This window comes from Hemicordylus capensis, chromosome 1, assembly GCF_027244095.1.
Source record: "Hemicordylus capensis ecotype Gifberg chromosome 1, rHemCap1.1.pri, whole genome shotgun sequence".
Classification (NCBI taxonomy): Eukaryota; Metazoa; Chordata; class Lepidosauria; order Squamata; family Cordylidae; genus Hemicordylus; species Hemicordylus capensis.
The window spans coordinates 25,428,815-25,456,758 of NC_069657.1; the positions used below are offsets into that span (position 1 = coordinate 25,428,815).

The 27,944-nt window shown below is 43.0% G+C and overlaps 1 protein-coding gene across 13 annotated transcripts in view; it reads right to left on the reverse strand.

Moving 5' to 3' along the window:
* Positions 1-27,944, reverse strand: part of EVL (Enah/Vasp-like) — a 254,336-nt gene that overhangs the window by 80,153 nt on the left and 146,239 nt on the right. Inside the window, exon 1 of one of the 13 annotated variants that reach the window (XM_053258123.1) lies at positions 2,037-2,234. The exons of the other annotated variants lie outside the window; for them this stretch is intronic. Coding sequence (XP_053114098.1) covers positions 2,037-2,109 — 73 coding nt within the window. The 5' untranslated portion in view covers positions 2,110-2,234. Of the gene's footprint in view, positions 1-2,036; positions 2,235-27,944 lie in introns of those variants that run through there. 13 annotated transcript variants of the gene reach the window in all.

Here is a 27,944-nt window from a genome sequence, read left to right on the forward strand (position 1 = left end):
AAGATGCATAAAAGGAAGTAACTGATTAATCTACTTCTCTTTTAAATCATGAGTAAGTCTTTATACAGTGCTTGGCATCCATTCCCTCGGTCATGCTGACAGCATCTTGCAAGACAGGCAAGTATTGCCACCTTGGTGCAGATTATGGGTGGTGGTGTGTGGTGAAGGGGCGAGACTAAAAGCACTGATATTTGCATAAGATCACCCAGTGAGATCACTGCTAAGGGAATTCCTTTTTTAAAAAAAATTAAATTTTTATTAATTTTAACAATATCTTAACATTCACAACATATTGAACAAATATGGACTTCCCGCTCACACCTCCTCGTGAATCCCAAATATAAAATTAACCCTTGCTATAATAATAACCGCTAAGGGAATTCCAGCCCAAAATCCATGAGAGCTGCCCTGCCACACAAGCTTTTTTAACTGTGTTAATACTGTATAATGTGTCCTGCACATTTTTCACTCCTTTGTGCACGGGAAGGGAGATTGTTATGGTCACAGTATATGCCCATCACCACTGGTGATGGATTCCATCCTTCTATTACTGCAGTTTGGTCAAGGAAGAATGCTGGTCCCAAGGGGAAAATAAAAGCAGCGCACTAGCAAATGCGCCTTCTGTATTGGGGGACCTTGTATTTCAGCCAGCCAGAAATTCTATAATGTTTATCACATGGCATGATTATTCTGAAAAGTTGTAGACCACTAAAGAGGTCAGCTAAGCTATTCCACCTGGGTAAAAAGGCCTCTCTGTCCAAACAGTTTCAAAGCACGTCGGGTTTGTGCTAGGCAAAAAGAAAACAGCTTTGTCATGATTACTTCAGGCTTTAGGCTGTTACTCCTGTTATTCCGTAGGGAGGGGGTGGGTTGGGGATAATTTACAATCAAAATTAGCATCGAGGAGCTAGAAGCAGCTCAGCTTCGCAGGGCTGTAAATCAGAAATAACTCCACCACCGTTTTATTCCTGCAAGGGTGAAATGACGGAAAGATAGCATAGGATAGTTAAAGTGAAATAGTTAAGAAATATTTCAGTGTTCAGGTTTCACCCTAGTGAATTTATCACAAAAATATACCTGGGAAAATAATTGACACATCATATTCCATGCCACTTGAAATATTCTAAATGAAAGAGTGGTCTCTTGCACAAAAAGGTGTTTATAAAAATGAACAAGTCTTATTCACAGTATCCCCACCCCAATAAAATTGGCTAGAAATGCATCAAAACCCACAATCCAAGTAACCTATTTCACCCTCTCTGGTTATTTTATTGTAATTGTTTTGCTTTGTTTTCTTATTTTTGCCTCCCTCCTTCCTCTTCTTTTAACTACTGTTTAAGTTGCAATCCTCAATCACTAACTTTTGTTAACTGGACAAAGAGGCACTTTTTAAAGTGGTGTTTCTTTTATACTGATGAGAGCAACTGCCCCTTTTCATCCCAGCATAACATCTTTTCCAGTGGCTGTCTGCTGGTGTCTTCCTTGTACACCCCCCCTTTTAAATTTGTGAGCCCCTTTGAGATAGGAAACCATCTTATTCCTTTCCCTATATACACACACCAATTTGTGAATTTTGTTGGTTGAAAAAGGCATACATAAGAACAACAATAAAACTGACAGAGGACCCACCATTGAATTCACAGAATACAGACTGCTCCTACGTGAAAGGTAATCAACTTGCTAATTGGCTTCATATCTATAGCAACACACACTAATTAAATTTATCATCATCTGGCATTTTATTTAGCTTCTCCAAGTGAAAGATTGCTTATAACTATAGTTTTAATTGCAGAAGGGAAGGAGACAGCTCTTCTCCTCGTCGGCACTCAAAACTGCCCTGGCTTTGCAACTTTAACAAGCAAGAATTCTGCGAATGGGACCAGACGGATCATGAGCATGGCAATTCTTGGTTTTTTGCAAAGCTCTCCCCCCAATAAACTTGCTGAGTCATTGCGGTTTTAGGGTGCTAGTGGAGGGGACTGGCCGGGCCCTGCATGACCTGCAACTGTCTTAACCAAGAGGAAACTTGTACTTACAGTGAGTGCTCAGGCTGATTGTGGCCCAGCTCACTCCTTTCAGATGACCGTGCCGAGTCCGCCGGACTGGCATTTTAAGAAAATTAAATTACTTCCCACGTAGCAACATGTAGTGTGACAGTTTAAACAATCCGTCCAATCGATTTCTGCAGTAGGCATAGAGAATTCTGTATCCAAATGACACATCAGGAAGAGGGCTTGCAGCTAGACAGCAACTGAATCAGTCTCCAGCATAACAAGGGAAATCCCATGTGTAGAAAAACTCCAAGGAGAAGGGGGGGCGGAGGAGACGGGAGGGGCAGGGGGAGAGGAGAGTAAATATGAAATACAGCCAATAACCCTAAAGACTCCTTGGGATATTTTGGACTGAAAAGTCCTCCAATCAGAGCTGTGGTGACAGGAAAAAAACGAACACATGCCTTCCTCGACCATATATGTCTTAGATTAGGCAGACTTTGGAGAGACTGAAACAGGAGATGAGTCTTCGAGACCCATCAACCGGCATCACATGTCACTTGTCAACATGAAATACAGTAGGGTTCCAAGGCCCTGTTTTGAGACGCAGATGTGATGGATCAAAAAACTTGCAAGACAGGACATTTACATGTAGTACTACTACAGGCAGCTAGCTTCAATTAAGTGGGGAAAACCTAAAATGAAAAATTCTGGCTTAAAAGGGCTGTGTTACTTTTTCAAGGTTAAAAATATAACTCTTTACTGTAAACAAGAAAATAGACACAGAATCAAGCAATTCAAAGAGGGAATCTGGAAACAAAATTAGCAATCTGAATCTTGTTCTTGAGAACCTTGCTTTGCTGCCAGATATCTTTTGCCTGGGCACTTATTTCCCTGGTGAATTCTAATGAGATTAATCACAATTAATCTGCAGTAGGAAACAGAGTCCCAGATCAACAGACATGTTAAGGGCTGCATATTGCAGCAGAAGGCTGCACGGAAATTCTCAGCCCTACTGCCTTCACTCTTCAATTACTGTTTTATTATTTAATTGCCACTCTCTGGCGTAATATTATATGCAATTCACAAACACAGAGGAAAATGATAAAATTCACACGGGATCATTAGTAAACAAGAACAAAGAAAAGAAATTTAATCGCATTTGTATGCATTTATACTGGCACAGTCCACAATATTTAAGGGTCCAGCCTGCAGTTTAGGGGATCTGATTGCCAGCACTGACAGAGCTCCACAAGCAAAGAGGGTTCCTTTTCCTTTAATAGATTGCAATGGAAACACTTTACTTGTGTACAAGGAGCCTCCTGACTGGATTGTAGCCCTTGAGGGGGTTATTACATTAGCTGATAGCAGGAGTAGGCAACTTTTGGCATTCCTAGCTGTTGTCGAATAATTTATTGTGGCTGTGAACATAGGAAGCTGCCTTATACCGAGTCAGACCATTGGTCCATCTAGCTCAGTATTGTCTACACAGACTGGCAGTGGCTTCTCCAAGGCTGAAGGCAGGAATCTCGCTCAGCCCTATCTGGAGATTCCAGAGAAGGAACTTGGGACCTTCTGCATGCAAGCAGGTGGATGTTCTTCCCAGAGTAGCCCCATCCCCTACGGGGAACATCTTACAGTGCTTACATGTTCTCTCCCATTCAAATGGCAACCAGAGTGGACCCTGCCTAGCAAAAGGGGACAATTTATGCTTGCTACCACAAGACCACTCTCCTCCTGCTTTAGTTTCCATTCCTGTCACTGGTGTGTGTGTGTGTGTGTGTGTGTGGCTGTATTGGTGGCACAGAGAGCAAAGCACTTAGAAACATAGGAAGCTGCCTTATCCTGAGTCAGACCATCGGTCCATATAGCTCAGTATTGTCTAACACAGACTGGCAGTGGCTTCTCCAAGATTACAGGCAGGAGTCTCTCCCAGCCCTATCGGGAGATACTGCACGGCCCTTGGAAATTCCAGGATGCCCCACGTGATTGCGCGGCATCCTGGAGAGACCCCCCGAGTCCAGGAGGCTGCTTGCAACCTCCCGGTCGGGGGTCTATTCGTGTGTCGCCGCGCGCCGCAGCAACACACGAGCAAAAGGACGAGGTTAACGGAGCGCTCACTCCATTAACCTCGTCTAAGGGGAGGGGTATTTATGGTGGTTAGCTGCCGGGAGTCGCGTGGCTCCCGTTGCAGCACATGATCACCCAAAAGCAGGCTAGACTCCCTTAGCCCGCTTTTGGGTGATTGTGAGAATTGCCTCCTGGAGAGTTGACTAGCTGGGCTGAAGCATGCACTCTTCTCGCATGTCCCAAGGTTTCTCACATCACCCTGGCAGTGGGAGAATGAGCAGCCCTGAAGAAACTCTCATGCCACTGGAATAATGCAAGAACCATATCCCAGTCTTAAAAAAGCTAGAGGCATGATCCACTCGGTGACCTGCACACAGCCATTTAGAGAACACAGTTCTCTATGCATGGGGTAGGGGTGGGTGACAACAGGGGAATTTCATGCTCAGAGTGAAGGATGCAGCAAAGGACTGGATTGTTCTCAAAAGCTTAATTCCCATATATTTCAATGTGACACTAATGTGATTAGCTGTCTCTATGTCTGTTGTTAAAGAACAAACAGATAATCTATCAGCATATATTAAGAACGTATATAATAATTCTAATCTTTTTGCACGGCTAGCTGTGTTCATAAACAGATTGCCTTTTTTTCATTTTATTTCTGAGATTGTTGTTTAAATCTTCTTGTGTTCAAGTATTTGTGCCTAGCATACACAGCTTTTGTTAGAGAGAATAACAACTTCGATACAGGCATATGATTATCTTTTTCAAGAAACAATTCCTAGACTCTGATGGCTGTGAGTTTTTGTGTGTGTGTTTGTGGGTGTGTTTTTAGATTAGTCCACTGCAGGGCACATTTTCAATATGCATGGTGGCAATTCTGCACTCTGTTATTTGCTTATTATTATGTATATCCTGCCCCCCTGCACCCAGTCACGGAATCCAAGGCAACTTATATTGGGTTCTCTAGCAATATCCCATGTAGGCACTGCATAGCTTCAGCAAGGTTGCCGTATTATGTGCCTGCAGATTACATCAGTGCATTTGAGCATGTAACTTGGAGGCAGTCTCTCAATTTTAAAATGCAGACATATTTAGCCCTACAAGTGAAGTTATTTGCAGCCTCTGTAGATCTCAAATTTGCCTTTGATTTGGTACCTAGAGGTAGACTATGGACCAAATTAAAGTCCACTCTAATGAACAACAGGTTACTTTATCCTTATGAAACAGTTACAGTCTGATATAGCATAGGAGGTCATTTAAAAACTCGATCATGACAGCTAGAGGAACAGGCTGCATCTTAAGGTTATTGCTGTTCAATCTTTATATTAATAATCTTGCACCTGATTCTAAATGCTTTTATTTCCCCCACTCCTAAACTTAAAGTAACGAGTGTATCCTTATCACTTTATGCTGATGATGCAGTTCTTCTTTCTCAAACACTTGTGAAAACTATTACAGGCATTTTGAAATCACTGCCAGAGTGAAGGTTATTCCATTAAACATTAAGAACAAAGTTGTATCAGTCTCAAAACATAAGCAAAAATACAAATGGTTCTTCAATGGCCATTTCCTCTAGCAAGTCTCAACTTACAGTCTCAACTTACAAACCTTTAGGAATTCCATTTCATTCCTCTTTATCTTGGGTAACCCAAAGGAATTGTGCCACTAAAAATGCTCTTAACAGAATCATTATGTCTCATCCACATTACAAGTTTTTAATGCCAAGAGAATTGCTCAACTTTAATATGGTGCCCAAAAGTTTGAATCATGAGATTTAACTCAAGCACTGAAAATGTTAAGTTGGGCTTTCTGAGGACTATATTTCATGTCTCCAATTGTAGGATGCCTACAGTTTTGCAATTGGAGGCAGGCACTGATTCAGTAGAACTCATGGCTTGGACTCTGGCATTTAAGCTATGGATTCGCATAATATTTTCAAATTTCTAAGGGCTTTGGAATATGCTCCTTGTCAAAACAAGAGCTTTCTCATCTCTGATTGCTTTTAAAAAGACCCTTAAGACACACCTGTTTTCTCAGGCTTTTTATTAAAGTTAATTTTAAACTGTTTAATTGTTTTTATTCTGTGAAATTGTTTTGTTTTCATTCTGTTTTATATTTGTTGTATCTTAGACTATGCACACTGCCTAGAGATACATATATCAATCGGTATATAAATATAATAAATAAATAAGTTCTTCATTAGGCTTCTTCTCTTTAAGATCAGTATGTTAGTACTTCGATAAAAATGCTTAATTCTAAAATCTACACTTTGGGTTTTTCATCATAGTAGCTTCTTTAACATGGAATTGATAAAACAATTATCTTGCATTGTTCAGCATATTAGGAACAGAGACTTCCAAAATGCTCTGTGAGTGGCATGTAAGACCTGTCCACCCTGAGTTTGGGCTAGAATTCAGTTAATTCACATGGAAAATATCTGCAAAATTTAAGTATTCCTATATATAGGATGACACACACTTTTTAATGTGTCACCTTCAGTATTCTTAGATGAGAGTTTTTGAGGAATAATTTACTCTGACAGATTATGCCCTTGGGATTCAGAATCACTAAATCATGAGTTGCTTCTTGCAGTTTTTATAACAATGAATGGAAAAGATTGATTGACCCACTGATTGCTATGTATGAGGAAGATCTTGTGATTACTATGTTTCTTGTCTTCTTTTAAGAATGACTGTAACAGAGAAGATGGCTAAATTCTTGTTAATAACTATGAAAATATGATTTGAAATTATAAAAAATCAAACACATTCATGGGTCAACCCTTTGCCATGTGTAGTTCGGTGCTGTGATGATCCCCACTCTGACCAGTGACTTTGAATTTGACCCTGAAGAGGCAGGACCAGAACTGGATCCAGCACTGGGCCAGAACCCGAGAGTCTGAGCTGGAGACCCCCCACCCCACCCCACAGCAGCATCTTCAGGATCTGAGTCCCCAGGACTGCACCCTCAGAACCCAAGTACCCTGAGGAGCTAGCCCCTCCCACATCATCACACACTCCCCGATATCTGCAAGGCAGTGCCAGCATCAGGCGAGGTAGAGAGTCAGAAGAGAAGTGCCAGACTCCAGGCCAGAAGGCTGTCCCTTTGGAACTTCCACTCTCCAGGTGAGGAGGCAGAGCCCAGAAGGGGTAACTTGAGCTTCGAGCTATTTAGGAGCTCAGTGCATCTCAGCTGTTAGGTCAGCTTGCCCTACGGTACTGTCTGTGTTGCTGCAACTTTGCCTTGCCTTTCAGACCTTGTGGGCTCTTGTCTGCAAGATGGAACAGGACAAGTGTTGCATAGTTTCTTAACTTCTGAAAGCTTATTATGGTTTTGCAATGTAGCATTTTAAAGACTTATTTAACCATGCATTGTATTGTTCTTCCTATTTACCATTATGATTTCCAACTAACTATATTCTGCACCATTTACTAAAGGTTCACTCTTTGAGAAACCACTTCATTCAGCCTGTTCAGTTGTCAATTACATTCATTGGTTGGTTTAAATGGTTGGTTTTAATGGTTTCTATTTTAATTGTAAACCACCATGAGCCTTTTTGGAAGGGCGGTGTAAAAATCAAATAAATAAATAAATAAATAAATAAATAAATAAATAAATAAATAGGTAACACAGACCAAGGTTTAATTTCACCACATCGTTACTCAAATGCATCCCTACTGACTTCTATAGGATAAGACTAATACGAATTATCAATAGAATGCAGCTTGTCCTTCCCCAGTTCAATGTCAGCCATTAATCCAAAGAAGAAATAATCTGAGGAGTTTCTTTTCCTATCTTTTTTGAGAAAAAAGAAAATATCCGGCAAAAGTTCAAACAAAGCAATGGGACAAGACTGCTTTTCAACAAAAGTTTCCAAAGTAGTCTATATAGAGAAATAATAAATAAATAAGATGGATCCCTGTCCCCAAAAGGCTGACGGTCTAAAAAGAAACATAAGATAGACACTAGCAACAGCCACTAGAGAGATACTGTGCTGGGGGTGGATAGAGCCAGTTGTTCTCCCCCTGCTAAATAAAGAGAATAACCACTTTCAAAAGGTACCTCTTTGCCCAGTTACAGGGATAGTACCTTTGCACAATGGAACAGGAAGCTTTTCACTGCTAAGTCATAAGTTCCAACCTAGCAGAAATCTGTAACCGGGTTGTCAAATGATAACCAAAAATGTACTCATGACAGGTCAGTTTGTCTTACTAACACCCAGGATTTTAAAATAGATAACTTTCATCAACAGAATATTAGTAAAGGTATTCTTCACGATCCTATTTCAGTATCACACTTGCCATTGTATACTTTTACCACTGAGCTAAACCACCATAATTGTTAAGATTTTGAAAACACATATCCAGGTTTCTGAAAGTCAAAAGATCAAGCTATCAGTAGATTAATTATGTATGCTTTCCAACAAATCTTCTCTTTCAGGTGTGTTGCGACTAGGTGTTCAGCTGTAATCAGCAGCCTGGGAAGCTGGCTTGCCATTCTTCTGCTGCAAAGTAGCAATGAGGAAGTGGGTAAGATTTGCAGGGGAGAAGTAGTGGGCAGGATTTGTGCGTTTAACCACTCCCCTGCTCAAATGCAGGACAGGGGGGCCTAGCTTTTACTGGGGCATTTTTTTTACCAGGCTGTTATGGGCCTGGCCTACTCCAGTTAGAATATAGATGAAAACCAACTCAGCACACCAAAGACTAGGTGGGATGTTTAATTACAGTGATAAAAATTGGGTGGGCATTCCTGCAACTTAAAAGAAAAAATATCAGTTGAAAGCCAGTGGGGTGTGGGCAGCTGAAAGTCAAAAGAAAACAAGGCCGGGGAAATCATTTGTTACATCTGACTGATTCTAGTGCCTAATAAAATGAAGTCATCTTTTCCTAGAGAGCAACAGAAGACATTGATTCTCAAAGTGCTGCTGCTGGAACCAAGCCAATAGAAAGCCGAGGTAAATCTGAAGTAGGATTTAGAAATCAAGCCCATTACTTAGAACAATCCCTCTTCTGCTGGTGGAAATTAGGCATCGGATGAAGACACAAATGAACTTCCCGCAGGCTGAGCCAAAAATGTAGCTTGGAAATTCAACATATCAGATTCAACTGCAGATAAGAGGAAGGGATGTTTGCTATTAATTTGTTCCTGAATGCACTGCATGTTTTGAAAGAGGCTTAAATGACTATTCCAAATACCAGTTCAGATCTAACACCCAAATGATGACTCTGCAGTCCTCCTAAATAGATAACTAAAATAAATGAGAAATATTGCCAAATTTGACTGCAGTATGCTCATCTTTTGATGCCTGTGTGCTTTCCAAATCTCCACAGCACTTTTTAAGGGAGATCCACACCGGCTCCTTCCCACAGTGAGGACCTATTTCCATGTACATCTGCAATGGTCTGGGCTGCTGATTCCATGTTAAGAGCAAGCATGTCTTGAGTCTATCCACAGATCCAAATCGTACTAGTTGTTGGATCCACAGATCCAAATCACACTAGGTCACTTCTGGTTTGAGGCATCTGATTTAAAGTGTGTCTGACCTGCCTCTTACATATGACAATGTACACCTGACTCTTGCATTATTTGAAGCGACAACAAATGAGAGATTGTGTGGATACTAGGCAAGGATGGCCCAAGCTATCTGGACATCTGAGGCAAGGCAAAAAACAAACAAACAAAAAATGCCACCTTGTCCCCCATCCCCAAAGCATGCTTGCTTATTTAATTGATTGATTTCTATACCGCCCTTCCAAAAATGGCTCATTTAAATGGCTATTTAAAGCAGGTAGAAGTTGAATTATTATCATTATTATTACTACAGACTGAAGCAAGGATGCTGCTTACTTGCAGCCTCTTCTCTTGTTGCCTTGGCCATCTTTTGGAAGAGGCTGGGACAAGAAGAAAAGCTACCAGCAAGCAGCCCCTTCTCCATAACAAATCTTTGCAAGGCTTTGGGAAGGCTGCATGTGAGGAGGGAAGGTTGCCAGCAGCCACCTTCTTAATGCAAACCCCTTGTACAAGCTTTGCAAGGGCCAGTCAGACTGGGAGTTCCCTTGCAAAGCCTTAGAAACAAAGTGAGCCCCCCTTTCCCCTACCTAGTGGTAGTGGTGCTGGCAGCAGAAGCTGCCACTCTAGCCCCTTCCACCTTCTGCCCTTTCTAAAAAAAGTGGGTAGGGAAACTAGAGTGGCAGCAGAAACAGCAGAGGGCAGCAACCGGCACACCACAAAAATGTTTTGGGGACACAGTGAGGGGTACAGGTGAGTTGAGGCAGCTGGAAGCAGGTCCACAGAAGCAACCAATTCATCACCTCTGCCAGTCCTCTGCCTGAGGTGACTTGCTTACCTCACCTCTGCAGTAGGGCATCCTGATACTAATGTTGCTCACACGGCTCTGGTTAAGACCCAAAGTAGCCCAAACCAAGTTGTTTTTTTGGATCTTGAGCCAAGATTCCATCAAAAGTAAAATGTCAGGAATTGAACCTGCAACCATTTGAATGCAAAGTATATGTTCTACTACTGAGCTACAGCCCGTTCCCTGTTCTCACTGCCCACTCCAAGGTCCATGTCTGCATTAAAACTGCATGCATGTACATACATATATACACCTAAATTAGGAAAGAAAACAAACATGGTGATGATTAGGTAATCGGGACTCCGAGGAAAACTGGAGCAGCCTATTTTGCAATTAACTAGCAATTATGTTTTCTCCAGAAAAGAGTCTGCTCTGTGCTGTGCTATCCTACAGCATGAGATAATGATCTGAGCAGCCAGCATTTGTGGACAACTACTGCCTAAATGCTTGGTAAGAATTCTGAGGGCAGAATTAGATTTGCCAGTCACCAGTATAAAAGGCAAAATTGGGACTGAAGATGAATGTTGTGGTTATGTCACTTCTAACGCAAAAATCTTGGCAACCTCACCAAACTTCACCATCTTTGAAACAAATTGGCCTACAAATTACACTTACATTAATATACATTATGTTTTCCAGCTGCATCTGCATTCTTGAGACATTTTAGCCGTTTTATGACAAACCATCTGCATTATCCAGATGTTGATATTTTTTGTGCCAAATAATATGTATTCCCATTTATGTTTGTGTGTAAGAGAGAAGTGGATCTCTTACTACACCATCGGCACTGTTCAATGGTATATATGTAACCACATAGTACTCAAAACATCTTAATTTTGCAAGTATAACCTGTATCGTGCAAGAATAATTTGCAGCATTAAAACTACAATGCAGGTGATGCAATGCAACCATCAGTCAACTATGCACCCATGAAAACATCTGGAGCCTGTAACCAAAGCAAGCAATTTACAGTGCTGAATGAGTGACAGAAAAATATGCAACCGCGTGAAATTCAAACTGATAGTTAAACTTTCCCCAGAAATCTGCTGCTCAAGACTGGGAAACCAAACTGTACAATGAATTTTCTCCAGTTATTATAGCACATATCTAATGCTTGCTTACATCCTTTCCACCAATAGGCTTGCTGAGCCAGAGCAAAAACCCACAACAGTCATCAGGGCAGTGTTTCCCAACCTTTTTTGTCTGGTGACATGCTGCCCGCCCCTCAGGATTGATTGACGGAGAGTCTGCTTGCTTTCTTATGCACTGGGAGAGATGTGCCCTTCCCTGCCCATTATGGGGCCAGTCAGCTCTTTAAACTCCTCACTTTTGGAGCAGACTTGCCCCATAATGCACATTCCTTCTGGTGCATAAGGAAGCAAACTGTCTCCAACAGAGCATTTAAAACTCCTCACGTCTGCAGCAGACACCCCAGTTTTGAAGTTGACTCAAAGCATGGAACACCGGTCAGTGTAACACAGCACACTACTTGGGAAATGCGGATGTAGGGGAAATTCTTGAATCCCCTACTTAGATCATAGGAGGAATACCAACATCTATCCTCCCTGTGCTGGTTGCCCGAATGTGTGAAGCTGTTATCACAGAACAGCTATCACGGGTCATTGATTAATATCAGCCAATTTTACCTAAAAACTCCCTCAGCGTTTTCAAAAAACAACTAAAAACAACATCTTTTAAATGTTTCACCTGTTGCTTATATCTGGCAGGTTCTTTAGTCTTTAGTTTTTATAATTCTTAGTTTTTAGCTTTTTAAAGAATTTAATTTGAAATTTTAAAAGCTAATTCTGATTGTGGTGTTCGCATGGCTTTTTAACTTGTTTATTTTATTTTATTTTTAAACATTTTTTATATCCTGCTCTTCCTCCAAGGAGCCCAGAGCGGTGTACGACATACTTATGTTTCTCCTAGTAACTATTTTATAAATGTTGTGAGCCGCCCCGAGCAGTAATGTACTGGAGGGGCAGGGTATACATATTTTAAATAAATACGTAAGAATGAAAGGCAAGCTGAGAGGTAAGAAGATTATCACGCATTGGCTGTCACTTATCCTGATTGTATGAGCTCAGCCTGAAGCTGAATCTATTCAACAGAACTCAGGAGGACCCTCAGAAATCCTAGTAATTATGTTCCCATGATCTGTCACACTAAATGGTTGCTTGGAAAGACTATAAAGTTTCTCTGGCCTACTCCTTACCTGGAAGCAGGATCTTATGTATGCCTAAAGGTGGTGGGGCAGGGAAGAGTATAAAAGATACTGTGGCCAAGATGCCCATAGAAATGTTTTAAGATGAAGAACACGTTTTAAAAGTGAAGCCCTAGAGATTTCAAGCAAAAGGGCATGCCATATACTGCTGGGAAGAGAAGTAATGCACATACACATATATAGCAACTATATATTTTTAAAATCATCGGTCAAGCTGTCCTTTTAAACATTTTATTTATAACCGTCATCCTATCACAGCTGCCATGGCTACAGATTGTTCATTATTTATTCATTTTATTTAGAAAATGTATAGCTCACCTTTTCAATGTAAATTTCTCAAAAGAGAGGAACAAAACATTTAACATAAAGCACTATATAAAATCAAACAGATCACAGAACAGGTAAAGGAACAAGTTAAAAAAATTTAAACCAGAGTTCTAACAATAGGCCTACATGAATTTAAAAAAAGTTTTAGGAGCATGCTTAAAAGATCCAGGCCCCCAGATCTGTCATATACAACAAGAGGAAGCTGGATTCAATTCTGCTATCACAAACTTTAATTTCCTTTCATTATTGTTGCATATATAACTTCCTTTTTCAGCAATTATGATGAAAGACAATCTGTGAATATTACTCCTGACCACATAAAAGTAACTAAAGCACTGATTGTATTGTTCTTTGCCATGAAATACTGCAGTTTTTCAGATCTAATTTCCGCTCTTAAATATCCTATCCTATCAATGTATTTATCACCACAAATGAGTATGGCACAACTGGGGGAGACAAATTCTTCCTGGAGGAGATTACAATCAATATTCCAACCGTGGGGGAGATAGCATTGAGATGGGAGGAACGAGAGAGGGTGAGACAAGTGAAAGAAGAGATGAATGTGAGCAAATGCAGTTAGAAATATTCAAGGTTGGTTCATTAAGTTGGGGATGAGGGCAGCGGGTTAAGCCACAAATGAAAAATGGCCAGAGTTGCTTAAGAGGAGGAAACCTCCTCTTACAAGTAATGGGAGCAAGTTCTTACAATAAGAATTGCTTCTATGCTGGAGGGAAGTTAAGCAGCTTTTACTGCTCTCTGGCAAAAAAAATTATACTGGCTTTAATGATAAATAACAACTTTATTTATTAATAAATAAAGCCCCATAACAAATTGTTCTCTGGGCAGCTCATAAAATTAAAAAAATGCAATTAAAACACATAAAATAAATACAAAATACAATACAAAAGCATTTTAAAAACAGTTTAAAATCTAGTTTAAAAGGCTTGGGTGAACAGAAAGGTCTTTACCTGGCATCTAAAGGTACAACAAAGTGATGACAACCAGATGAGCCTCACTGGAGAGGCTATTCCATTAACGGGGTGCCACCACTGAAAAGGGTTATGCCAGGACTTCTCAAACTTGGGACCCCAGATGTTGTTGGACTGCAATTCCTTTGGCTGTTGTGGCTGAGAATGATAGGAGTTGTAGTCCAACAACATCTGGGATCCCAAGTTTGAGATCCCCTGGAGTTATGGAAATTATGGAGAAACACTCAAGCATTTTCAACACAGGCCTCAGTCAGTCCCTATTAATTCTCTACATACATCTTTGTTTTGTTTTTTAAATTGGTTTCTAAAGAAGTTCTCTGTTAATGCAGCGGAAATATCAAGATGTTTTTTCAAGAGCTGTTGCATGTGCAATGTTCTTCAAAGACTGTGGAAAATCCTGTGCTGCTTCAGATACATAAACAGCAGCAATTCTTTTCCTGTTATATTTTCCTGTTATAAACAGAGATGGCAGAAGGCCTCTGCCCTACATCCCCAAAGCATATTTGAAGAGGATCTGTCCAACTCCATTCAAATTCAGGAACATTTCAAGAAAAAATGAAAAGAAATGATGTACTTTTATTTGCTTACCTGGAATAATCTCATCACCATATTTTATTGTTAAAGCTGGTCATAACAAAGTAATTCACAAATGTGTCTAACTCGGGCAAATAATGACTGGAACTTGGGCTTTAACCAAAAGGGAGGCTAGTTTTCACATAGACATTTAACAGGTGTAAAAAGCCACTTTATCTATCCAGACCTGCTGTGAAAGGTGACCAAAACATTCACCCTTTGTGTGGGGACAGTGACTGTCCTGCCGGGGCAGAGGTAAGGGGACAGGAGATGAAGCCACTGTAGTGCAGCAAGCGCTGAATTGCCAACCTGGTTGCCCTGACAACAGGGATGAGAACCGCAAGGATGGTCACTCTGCTGGGAAGTAGAAGCAAGGGTAAAGGATGTGGAGCCACCATAATGTAGCAAGAGAAGCAGTACAGGCTGAACTGCTTTGGCAAATGGGGCACATTTCCAACTCAGTGAGGAAAGTGTAACACAGAAAGCATCACCCTTACTGAGAATTTACTTCTGGTAACACAAAATGCATTGCCCTTTGTGACTTGGCCCATCTTCAGTGGGGTCATCAGGGCCTTTTCTATTGTAAAATAATTAGAACCGCTGCCACCACTCCTTGTTTCAGCCCAGGTAACAGAGGTCTGTGAAGGTGCGCCCATTTAAATGGCTATCCTAGCATTATCAGGTGGAAGGTGTTGTGCAGGAGATAGTCTGAGAGGAATTATTTCCAAAACAATAACTAGGAAGAACAAGTTGTTCTAGTAAGAACTAATCAGCCTACTTTCCTTTCACTGTCTCTACAACTGGACTAAATTTGGTTCAGATAGAGGTCCACAAGTTAGATCTTTTGCACCTCAAATGTTCATGAGTGCCATCTTGGATTGGGGTGGATGACATCATCACAAACGATGCCGTTGAGGTGTCGCTATGTGTCCCTAGAACTGTATCCTGTTTGGTTAAAATTGGAACTGGCGTTGCAAAGTTGATCAGGTGGACCAGTGCTGCGGCCCCCTAGCCCCACCCCCCACATCTGACATCGGATGCAAGGGGGTGGCTAGGCACACCCACACATCTGACGTCAGATACGGGGTGTGGTCTCCCTCCCAAACAGAGCTACGCGGCCCCGTTTGGGAGGGAGATTGGCCTGAGCTGTATTGAGCAATGTGGGCTGGAGCAACTCTCCCTGCCTTGAAAGGCAGGGAGAGCTGTTCCAGCTGTGCTGCCTATGCAGTACAGGCCAATCTCCCTCCCAAATGGGGCTGCACAGCCCCATTTGGGAGGGAGATCGGACCCGCTGTTTTGGCAGTGAGGCCAGGAGTGGCTGTCCCTGCCTTTAAAAGGCAGAGAGAGTCACTCTGGTTGTGCTGCAAACGCATTGCAGGCTGATTTCAGACCCAAATGGGGCTGCATTGCCCCGTTTGGGAGTGAAATAACGCCCCCTCCCCACATCTGACATCAGACATGGGGAACATGTCTTTGAACTCATTCACCCAATGGTGGCTCCGCCCCTGGGGGGGGGGACACACACGGTTGGACACACAGAATGCCGGGTGATCTCATAAGCCTACTGGAATGTAGGCTAACAAGGCCCAATTTCTAAATCAGAGCAGGTGATAGGTTTATTGAGTTCTAAAAGGTTAAACTAGGATTAACGAAAAGAAAGCATATACACAACCACAGAGCTGGGTCATCCCCAAAGACCTCAGTCTTACCATTGAAATATACTCTCCCTTTAGGCAGGGCCTGACAAATCCCAGGCACCAGGGAGCCATGGTGCATAGAAATTTAATGGTGGTGCCTAGACTAGGATATTCAGAAGCCGAGCTATTATTTAATAAAGTCTTTATTTGTCTCGGGCAGCTCTGTTTCTGTTTTGTTTCTTGCAAAGGGGATAAAGAGAAGCCCTTTACTTTCCCTCTCCATAATGTCCATCACTAGGTCCAGTAATTTTGCCAAGTGTCCACTGTCTGGCTCCTAAATTATTAGGCTGCTTCCTTGATCCAAAGAAAATTTGTCAAGACCTATTTTCCGGACTACTGGTTTAAGAACTGGAAAGAACTGAAGCAGAGCCCAAGGGCTCCTCCTCACAGACACAACAGGCACTTCTCTGATGGCTTTTCTCCTCAGAGATCCCTGCCAGAGATCCTTCAGGAGACCAACTGCCAAGTCCCAAACATTTTTCTCGCCCACCCACTCTTCAAGGTTCTCTTTGAAGGAGGAACTTCTCTCCTGATTGGCAGCTCTTCAAGCCACTCTGCCTACCTCTTAGAACCCCTTTATTACAACCTCATTTATTTGAGATTTGCTTCCAGATGTTGTTGAATAGCCAAATAGCTAAACACTGCTGTGGCATCACCATGTGCACTACATGATCCTTGACTAGCTGAGATCACTTCCCAGTAACAAAAAGTTATCCTGCTCTCCCTGCCACTGCCCATGACCATAAAAGCATACAGGGCAGCAAATTAACAGGCATGTAAAACAGTGAACATCTGGATAGTTTTCATATAACATTTTGGCTCTCTGAAAACACCACTTTTGTGCAGAGAATCAAAGGAATTTTTTTTTTTACCATGCAAAATTCTTTTCATCCCAGCTAGAACTGGACAAAAAAAAAGAGAACATTCCACAAGAGGCAGACCAAATTCCACGCCATCTGGGATCCCTTTCATGAAAACAACAAATGGTAAAATTCACCCACTGAGTGATAGTTTATTCTAATGAACTTGGACTTTTATATATACAGATTTTTCTCATATGTATCTCCAATCCATTGAAACCAGCAAGTGAGAAGCTGTCTTTACTGCAAATCATTCTCAGAAGTGAGAACTGTAGGGTCATGGAGGAGGACTTTGGTAGATGGGCCCTTGATGTGGAAGATACTGAATGTATCCAGGTATACTCAGATCAGCTCACAAGTGTTTTAAATAAAGTAAAAATAAAATAGCTTTTCATGCAGGCAGGCAGCTATGATGATACTTAAAAAAAAAAAATTAAAAACAAAACAAAACCCAAGTGTTTCATAGCTATTTGCCTTCCTGCATGAAGGTTCTGATGGTTCCCAAAGAATGTTGTTAGCATTATAAACATGTGACTGCAGTTCAGAGTTGTAAAGGAGTTACTTAATTCTTGGGGAATTATTTACTGCCAAACTATTTGTAGTTATATTTGTGTATACACAAAAATAGCCACCTTAAGTGGTACAGTGGGGAAATGCTTGACTAACAAGCAGAAGGTTGCCGGTCTGAATCCCCGCTGGTACTATATTGGGCAGCAGTGATATAGGAAGATGCTTAAAGGCATCATTTCATACTCTGTGGGAGGAGGCAATGGTAAACCCCCTCTGTATTCTACTAAAGACAACCACAGGGCTCGGTGGGCACCAGGAATCGAAATCGACTTAACGGCACACTTTGCTTTATAGACAAAAATGCCATAAAGAAAATGGCTATATTTTCAAGGCAATGACACCGTCTCTCACAACTGGAAAGAACAGGTTCAGATCTGAATATCAATAGGAATAAAAAGTAAAAAAAACTATTAAAATAGCACTTTGTGGGGTATCTACCATCATTAGCACCATAAGAACATAGAATTTTCAGTTTCCCATGCAGTGCAATAGGGATAGGATATCCTCCCAAATGCATCAAAGTATAACTGTGAGTTTAAGAAATATTACAGGGGGTTGGGGAATGTAACACCACAGGGCACTAAACTTATAAGTTGAGTCTTATCTGAAATATGGAGTTGCAGAAGCTTGGGAAAAAAGTTTTATTATTTTCTTCATTCTCAAACTGATTACGAACTACTCCCATATTATCTGAGGTTTGAGTAGAAACACTTTAAAAAAGCATTATCCATTACTACAATAATTAAAGTTGTTGTGCTGCCGAGTCAGTGTCGACTCCTGGTGACCACAGAACCATGTGGTTTTCTTTGGTAGAATACAGGAGGGGGTTTACCATTGCCATCTCCTGTGCAGTATGAGATGATGATGCCTTTCAGCACCTTCCTATAGCGCTGCTGCCCATATAGGAGTTTCCCATATTCTGGGAAACATACCAGCGGGGATTCGAACCAACAGCCTCCTGCTCTCTAGGCAGGTTACTTCCCCGCTGCGCCATTAGGTGGCTACTCCAATAATTACTTCAGTATAACTGATCATGCCTACTTGTAAATACTGTACTATAAAATATCAGTATAAATAAAGTTGAATGTTTGTCTGTCTGTTCCCTATACATCCCCACACCTTTTGAGCTATCGGGACCAAACTTTGCACAGTGACTGCCTGGGACCCTACGAGTAACACAGGGTACCTGGGAACCACCCCGCACAGACAGGCAGATATACAACAGAATAGCTACAAACAAAGAGCAACGCTGGGTTGCCGGAGCATGTTCCTGTTAGTCATAAATAAAACAAGTCAAGAGTATCTGTTGTATAAAAACAAAACAAAAAACCCATTAAAACTTATACATTCTTATTAAGAAAGTAATAGTCACAAGATACTTTCTTTAAAAGTCTGTATCTTTTTTTGCAAAATGTGCCCCCTACTCCACAATGAAACAGAACTGAATCACATAATATCTTAAAATCTCTTGGCTGCCTTTAACATGAACCAGAGCCAAAACCCTAAACACAACAAGGCATCCAGCTCCAGATTTAGGAGACCTTTATTGCCCAGTGAGTCACTTTTGTGGGGGACCACTCCAGAAGGCAAGGGAACATATTACTGTCCTCCAGACCAGGGCCCCCAATGTGCTCTTTTACAAAGGGGGGAAGCTTCCACTGGCAGACTGGGACCATGCTTGGGGGGGCCTGTAACTATTTCAACTCAGATCAGACCCACATGCATGCAATTTACAAAACAAAACAGCCCTGGTGTGCATGCAATGATAGTTTTGTTTGTATACTGCCCACTACTGAAGTCCCTATGCAGTTTATAGCATCAAACAAACCAAGAATTTAACAGTTAAAACATAAAAATCTGATTTAAAATATCCATAAAAACACCAACTAACTAAAAAGCCTGGCTGAAGAGATGTGTCTTTAGTTGTTTTCTAAAAGCCAACAGGGATGGAGCAGCTCTAATCTCAGCAGGAAGTGCGTTCCACAGCCCTGCAGTGACTACAGAGAAGGCACGCCTTTGAGTTGCCACCAGACTGTTATTAACATTGTACATAGCTTGGCTCTAAAACATGGGCTAAAGCATGGATTTATTGGGGTTTGTGATCATTTAGCAAAGCACCGAGGAAGCTCACGCTCCAGTTACAGAGTGCAGAGTTTAGTTGTTGCAGCTATTTAGAGTAATATGCTTGGAGATCACTGTAGAGTCTAAACTAAATTGATTTATGGGTGAAGTACATTTGAGATAGGAAAGACCTATCCTATCTATCAGCTACATAACGAGGCGATTCTCACGAATGGGCGAAATTGGGCTAAGGGAGCCTAGCCTGATTTCGCCCACACGTGAGAACCACCAGGCTTGAAGCCAAGCCCGGTCTCACTAAAGTGGGTAACCTGCTAAAGTTACCCTCCCCTGAGCCCAGGTTAGCAGAGTGAGTGCTCTGCTAACCCAGGCTTTTGGATTGTGTGTTGCTGTGGCGCGGCTCCGCGCCACAGCAACTCATGAGTAGATGAGTAGATGCCCGACCGGGAGGCTAAAAAGCAGGGCATGCTGGAATTACCGGGGGCCTCCCAGGGCTCTGCAGGCGCTCGTCTGCGTGGAGAGTAGGCTAAGCTCGCTCTCCCTGCTCAACCCCATATGGCGGTTCCCATGATCATGGGAACCGCCTCACTGAATAGGTAGGGAGAAAGCGAGATGTTTCCGTCTTCTCTCTAGGAGGAAAGGAAGAGGACTGACTCACTACAGGAAGTACCTGAGGAGTCAAAGCAGGGGTAATAGAGCAGAGGCAAGCAGGGACAGGTAAGGAGACCCTCTGCCCCCAATGCCCCTAGTGGTCATTGTGATAGTTGGTGCAAAAGGTCAGTGCACTGGAACGCCATCTCCAACAGGATTTTCTGATATTCTAGAGCAAGGATGTCAAGCTCAGTTGGGAGGCAGGCCAGACTTGAAGCAAATGCACCTCCCTGTTGCCCCACCAAGCCTCTCGCTCCCCTCCATGATCATGTGGGCTGGCCCCTCTGTGCCATCCCCTGACCTGCCACTGCCACTGCCTCCTCCTTCCTCTGCCACCTGCCTGTCTCTTTGCACCTGGCCCTTGCCACAGAGAGTGGACAGACGTGAGTGAGAGAAGCAGCAGCCTATCTACCCTCTCAGTGCAGCGAAAGCAGATTGGGAATGGCAACAGGCAGCCATGCTGCCTGACGCTGTCATCAGGGCACATCACCATTCCCAGTCCACTCCCGCCACGGTGAGAGGGCGGATGGGATGCTTCGTCTCTTGCTTGCACACCGGAGGAAACAATTTGTGCTTCCGCTCACGGCAGCAAGAGCCAGGCGTGAAGAGACAGGTGGGCAGTGATGGCAGAGGAACGAGGCGGCGGTGGTGGCGGCGGCGGCAGCAGCAAGGCAGGGGACTGCACAGAGGGGCCAGTGCCAGGCCCCCACATGGGAACGGAGGGGAGCGGAGGGCCAGACAGTTGAGCTCCATGGGCTGTATCTGGCCCACATGCCGTTCATCTGACGCCCCTGTTCTAAAAGATGAAGTCAACACAGCTGCCTTTCAAATAGAAATGTGGAGCCAACCAGATAATAGGCTTGCATTATTCCTCAAGCACGCAAGACTACCAAGAGGCAATAAATACTTTTTCTTCTTCTTCCAAACAAGCAAGGCCCATTAATATATTGGTCTTTCCTCAAACCATTTGTTGATGAGCCTCATCTCAGTAAAAATCAAAACATGTTTAGTCCCGGGAGAGACAAAACATAGCCAGATCTGAACAATACCAGTTAGCAAAAATAGTGTTTGCAGCTGCTGCTATGCAAGAAAGTGCAGAAACAGCCTTTTATGGGCTCAAATTTGCTTGGTCGCCTCAGCATTCTAATATGATTTGACAGAATTCTGGACAGTGCAGTATCAGTGTGTACAAGGCTGGGGAGGGGGGATTTCCCTCTCATTCTCTTTGATTTCCAGTTGTATCATTAAAGCTTACGTTCTTGTTTACTGTAAAGCCCTTTTTAAAAAGTCCAAAAAAGTTTGTTTTTTTTTAATTACAAATATTTTCTCTCAAGTTAAAATAGTCCTTACTGTATCTGTTTTAGAAAGCTGCATTGCAAGCTAAAGAGTTTGTTACTGTTCTGTACAAAATATATCTAAACTGATTCCACATGTCTGAAATGGTTACTGAAACACTTTTCAAAGTTAGCATCTGAACCAGAACAGAATCAAGGAGTTTAAAAAATACCAATGAACCTGAACCACAACTGAGTCTCAATTTCTAAGGGCTTGGAGCTCCCTGCTTTTCAGACACTGGGAGGCAATGTTGTACAGCAGTAATTGTCTGTGGTGTGCACACACATTTATTGTTTTGTCCACCAATCTGAGTTTGCAGGTTTTTTTAAGACTCCACATAGTACCTGGAAAAGATAAAAAAGAAAAGAGATGCAACTAGCAGCACAGTTGCAAAAAATGTGTGCACGGACTGTTGATTGTGGTTGCCTTCTAAATAGTGTGCATAATGTACACAGCTCTCTAGGGATGTGCATGAACCTGTTTGGAGGCCCTTTTTCGGGCCTCCGAACAGGTTCGAAAGACCGGTGGTTCGGGCAGTTCGAAGGTGGGGGGGGATACCTTTAAGGATAGGGGAGGGTGCTCTTACCCCTCCCACTGCAGTTTTAAAAGGTCTGGCAGGGTGGCGTTGTACCTCCCTGCTGCCCCGTTGCCTCATCGGACCAGAAGGGACCAAAGTACCCAGCGCAAATGCGCACACTGGATGCATGAGCGAGCACAATGTGCGTATGTGCGCCGGTCACTTCCAGTCTGATGAGGCAATGAGGTGGCAGGGAGGTATGTGGCCGCCCCACCAGACCCTTTTAAACTGCAACGCTGGTGGGGGAAATGCGGTGGGAGGGGTAAGAGCACCCTCCCCCACCTTTAAAGGTTTCCCCCTCCTCCCTCGAGGAACCCCCCCCCACTGGTTCCATGCACACCGCTACACCCCTCTTCATTCCTGCATAGAGCATTATTGGAAAGGTTTTTAAGGGATTTTGGAAGCCTTCCCCCCGCCCCCCCCCCCGCAAATGTTAAATGATGTGTGCATATCCACATAATGCACTTGGGACTATGCCAGAAAATAATTGGAATCTGGTCTAGTCTATTTCACAGCTCTTTTGGATTTTAATAGATAAGAAGTGCTTGTATTTAAGTATTAGGAAAATAGGGCAAAAACGTTATTTTCCTGTAGCAAGGTTCTCCCCTTGATACTGTTGTTATCAGCATCGGATGGCATATATGGATCATATGCTATAAGGAGCAAGTTACTGCAATTACTCCAGATAAATAATAATCTATAGACAAGGCACACTTACTCGGGTATAAGCCACATTACAATCAGGTTGTCTCTGTTATAAAGTGTAGGAGGTTGCAATTATGCTTAAAAGGATAGTCTTTCACTGTCTTTCAACATCTATCTAACTTAGAAAACCAACTGAATGAAATTCCATTGTTACTAAATAGCAAAAATTGAATGCACACAACCGGTGAAAAGTTGATTTAATTTCTGCAAGGAAAATATTCAGAGGAAAAGGTCCAACCAATGATGACGACAAAGTATTTCAGGAAAACTGAAACACATTAAATTCCATTTTATGGCTCAAGTGTCATGAACAACAACAAAAAAGAGAGAGAGAGTTGGAGAGCTTGTTCTTCTTGAAAAATATGGAATTTGATGCTGTCAGGTCTTCCTTTTATATTATGCTTCTCACTCCACAGGATTTCAAAGTGTTCTATAAGCACCACTGCTATTTTGTAAGCGGAAGGTATAATTTTATACTGGCACAAACTGAAATGGATCAGTATGACATCTATGCTTTATTTCAACTTGTTTCTAAAATGTGAAATTCCAGACCTTTGGCACGGACCACAAAAGAGCACAAAGGCAGGAACACTTCCCCACTGTTTGTCTTCCTGACCACTCATTTTAGAGGTATCCTACTTCTGAACATGGAGGTTCCATTTCACATTCATGGCTAATGGACATTGATAACTCTGCCCTCCAAAACTTATCCAATCCACACCAGTGGCCATCACCTCACCATACCACAAAATTATGCACTATGTGAAGAAGCAGCTTCTTGGGCCTGTCCTGAATTTATAGTCATCAGTTTCACTGGCTGACTTTAAAGTGGTATCACAATTCTATCATTATAAGAAAGGGAAAAAATATTTATCTTTATTAAATTGACACTGAAGTTAAAACTATGAATGAAACAAGACAAGAATACCAAATAAAGAACCTTACTGAGGGGAAAAGCAAGACTAAATTGGTCCTGAATAATGGATTAAAAATCTATAAAATCCATAAAATCAAACTAAAATGCAGAGCCAACTCAGTGCAAAACTTGTATGATTCTGAGTATTATAATCAATTTTTTATAATTTTTTTAAAAAAGAAGTTTGTTCCTAGAAGACTCTGGTAGGAAAGAGAAGGGGGAAAGGAGGAAAGAAAAGGAGGATGGAACAGGAAGAGAGAATGAAACAAGAAAGGATGCATGAAAGGATGAAAAAAAAGACCTTGGCTGAACACAGATATAACTTCAAACAAACGGTTGTTTCCTGGACTCCTGCGCCTAGCCACACGACATGCTCCCTCTGCCACCCTCCCCACTCAGGCTAAACTGAAAGAAATGTCTGAATACAGAAAATTTGGCTTGATCACCCATTTAAACCAGGATATCCAAGCAGGTTTGCTGGAGCAGGACTCTGATGTTTTCATTTGGCCCTTGTTTGGGTCCAAGTCTTACCTACAGTAGTCTCCTTCTCAGGAACAAGATACAAAACTGTGACTGCTGTTATGGAGAATTTTTAAAATAAGCTGTCATTCAAAAACCTATGCAGATGTTTTTAAATTGCTGAAAACAGGAGGGCACTGTCTTTTCTCAATTCTAAATGTAGGGTTCACATATCATCCTGAAAACATGCTGTTTCCAAAAGGTTTCACTGTCATTAAAACAAACAGGTTCTATTGAAAGCACATTGACTGCCAGAAGTTCTTCCTTTTTTCTGTTCCAGTGATCCAAGAAATTAATTCCAGGTCATTCAAGTAGTTGTTTGAGAACTGATGACAAACACTTGCCTGAATGATGTAGGCCTCACCAACACCTAAATAATACTTGTTGAGAAGAGCTGGTCTAAGGGAGGAGAGCTGGTCTTGTGGAAGCAAGCATGAATTGCCCCCTTTGCTAAGCAGGGCTTACCCTGGTTTGCATTTGAATGGGAGACTACATGTGTGGGCATTGTAAAATATTCCCCTTAGGGGATGCGGCCACTCTGGGAAGAGCATCTACATGTTTGCATGCAGAAGGTTCAAAGTTCCCTCTCTGGCATCTACAAGATAGGGCTCAGAGAGACTCCTGCCTGTAGCCACTACCAGTCTATAATATTGAGGTGGACCAATGGTCTGACTCAGCATATGGCAGCTTCCTATGAGCCACCTTATCAGGCAAACAAATGCCAAAATTTGATCAAAGAATATCCCAAGAAACTGAAGGCACCAATTTGTTGTGCTTTCTTTTTCTTCAGTGTTATGCTTATATTGTGTTTTTTTGTATGCCAACTTTATAGCACATTTTTCAACTTTTTTGGAGCACTACACAGATCCAGGAAAATACCACAAGCCACCATTTCCCAGAAAAATACAAAAGCGTATGCTTATGCAATTGTGAAACAATATATTACTTTTATATTATGCATTTATTCCAAGGAACCAGTTTAAAAAAGAAAATGATGGTTAAAACTAAAAAAATTATAATTAAATTATATCAAAATCCAGCCATAACAAACAAGTACAACATCATTTATGAACATACACACAGCCAAGTGAGGGTAACACTTGATGCCTCTGACCAAATAGGTTCTAGTCCCTAAAAACTCATACCATGATAAATCTCTTAAAGCAAATCCAAAGAGCATTGTGTCTACCCTTCTGAAATCTTTCCTTATAAGGAATAATTAGAAAATTGGCCATTCCTAGTGAAAGTTTTTGGCATGGTTTGCCAAAGAAGAGCTACACATTCCTGTCTCCCAGCTCAGTCAAATAGTTTACAGAAAAAATAACCATGTTTTAAGCAAGAGCCATGGTAGAGCTCCTGATAGAAGCAAAATTATTACTATTTTTAAATTAGCATGTATACAGTATTTTCATGGGAGTTGTCAAAACACTATACAGGCATTATCTCAGTATTCTCACAAGAACCCTGAAAGATAGGCTACACCATCTATGTATTTATTTATTGCCTTTGTATCCTGTCCCTCCCCATAGTTGCTCAGGATGGCATCAAGGTTACTTCATCCCACTTTATCCTCACAACAACCCTGTGAGATTAGCCCGACAGATTAGCCCTATTCACAAGTGATGTTCAATGCAGGTACAGTCTGTGTACAGTGTATGCAGGCACAGATCTGTATGTGCATGCAGTTATTCATACTTTATGTTGAACATGCGTATTACAGTACACTTCTTAGGCGTACCAAGCACGAAAGAGGAGTACCCAGGTTCATTTTGAAAATGAACGCAAGTACAGTCATCCACAAAAAAACATGTGCTATGTTCATTCAGGTGTCTGTATATATCCTCTATAATAAAGTCCCTGGGTGTGCGCCCGTGTCCTCCGGTGTCTGCGCCCGTGTCTCTCTCAGCCAAGGGAGACACGGCCGCAGGCACCAGGCGGCCATGTTGGGAGCGTTGGAAGCGGCGGCGAAGCAGCAGTAGGAGGCGGCGGCGACTGGGGCCGATGCCGGCCGCGGCGGGGCAACAGGGTCTGATGGCGGCGGCGGCGGAGCAACGGAGGGGCGATGGCAGCGGCCACTGAGGCCCATGGCGGCAGCGGCGGGGCAACGGGTGGTGGTTGCGGAGCCGGCCCGGCAGCAGACAGGCAGCCCTCAGTGGGCCCCGATACCGGGGCAAAAGGTGGGAATGGGGGGAGCGGTGTCTGTCCTGCAGCCGGCTGCAACGACTGACAAGCGGCGGCAGCGGCCATGGCAGGCTGTGTGGCGTGGCAGGCCCGCCGGCGGAAAAGGCCGTGGAGGCCAGGAGGAGCCCATGGGAGACTGGGGTGCGACGGAACCGGGCGGCGGAACTTAACTGTTTGCCGCCTGGGAGGAGGAGCGGCAGGCCGGTAAGAAGAAATTTTAAAAATGCAGGGGGAGGGAGAGGGCAAGGGGAGGGGGGCAGGGGAAGGGCAAGAGGGGGTGGGGCAGGGGGGAGGGGAGAGGACAAGAGGGAGTGGGGGAAGGGCAAGAGGGGGTGGGGCAGGGGGGAGGGGAGAGGACAAGAGGGAGTGGGGCAAGAGGGAGTGGGGCAGGGGGGAGGGGAAAGGGCAAGAGGGAGTAGGGCAGGAGGAGGGGAAAGGGCAAGAGGGGGAGGGGGGAAGGGCAAGAGGGAGTGGGGCAGGGGGAGGGAAGGGCAAGAGGGACTGGAGAGGGCAGAAGGGACTGGGGCAGGAGGCTGACAGGAAGGGGAGGGTGAGAGGGAGGGGAGGGAGGGCAAGAGAGAGGGGTGGGAGGAAGGGGAAGAGAGGCAAGAGTGTGGGGCAGAAGGGAGGGAGGGAGAGTGGGGCAGTACTCCCAGAAAAGGGCGCCCACTCTCGGCCAGAGGAGGCGGTGGGCCCGGCCGGGTGGAGGAGGATGCGGTGCAGCCGAGGCGGAGATAGCTACTAGCGCCCGTTATTTTAACTGGCTTAAAAATACACACACACACACACACACACACACACACACACACACACACAGATACCTGAATGAACATAGCATAATGTCCGAAAGGGCTACTGTGACCAGCCCGAGGTCACCCAATGAGTATCATGGTTGAGGAGGATTTGAATCAAAGTCTCCCTTGCCAAAGTCCAGTGTTCTCACCACTACGTTAATCTGATTCTCCCTATCACAGCTGGTTGGGGCTAATGCTGCAAGATAGTAGTTTGCCAAAGACTACTGACTGAGTTCATAGCTGTGAACTCAGACAGTGGAATGTACAGCAAGAAAGCTGCAGTGATATTTGAATCAAACACTTTCCAGCTCACGCTCCTGGCCACTATGCTACGCCAGCATCCATATCCTCTAACTTCTGAAAGGTTTAAGCACCACCTCAATTCTCCAGTTGATTTTATATTAACAGTAACCTGCGACATATGTTGGAAGAACAGCTGCTTACAGTGGATCATGCTATGACAGATGTCCAATCTAGTGTGGGTGGGGTTTAACTCCTGCTAGCTGAGCAAAGATGTAGCTTTTAAAGTGG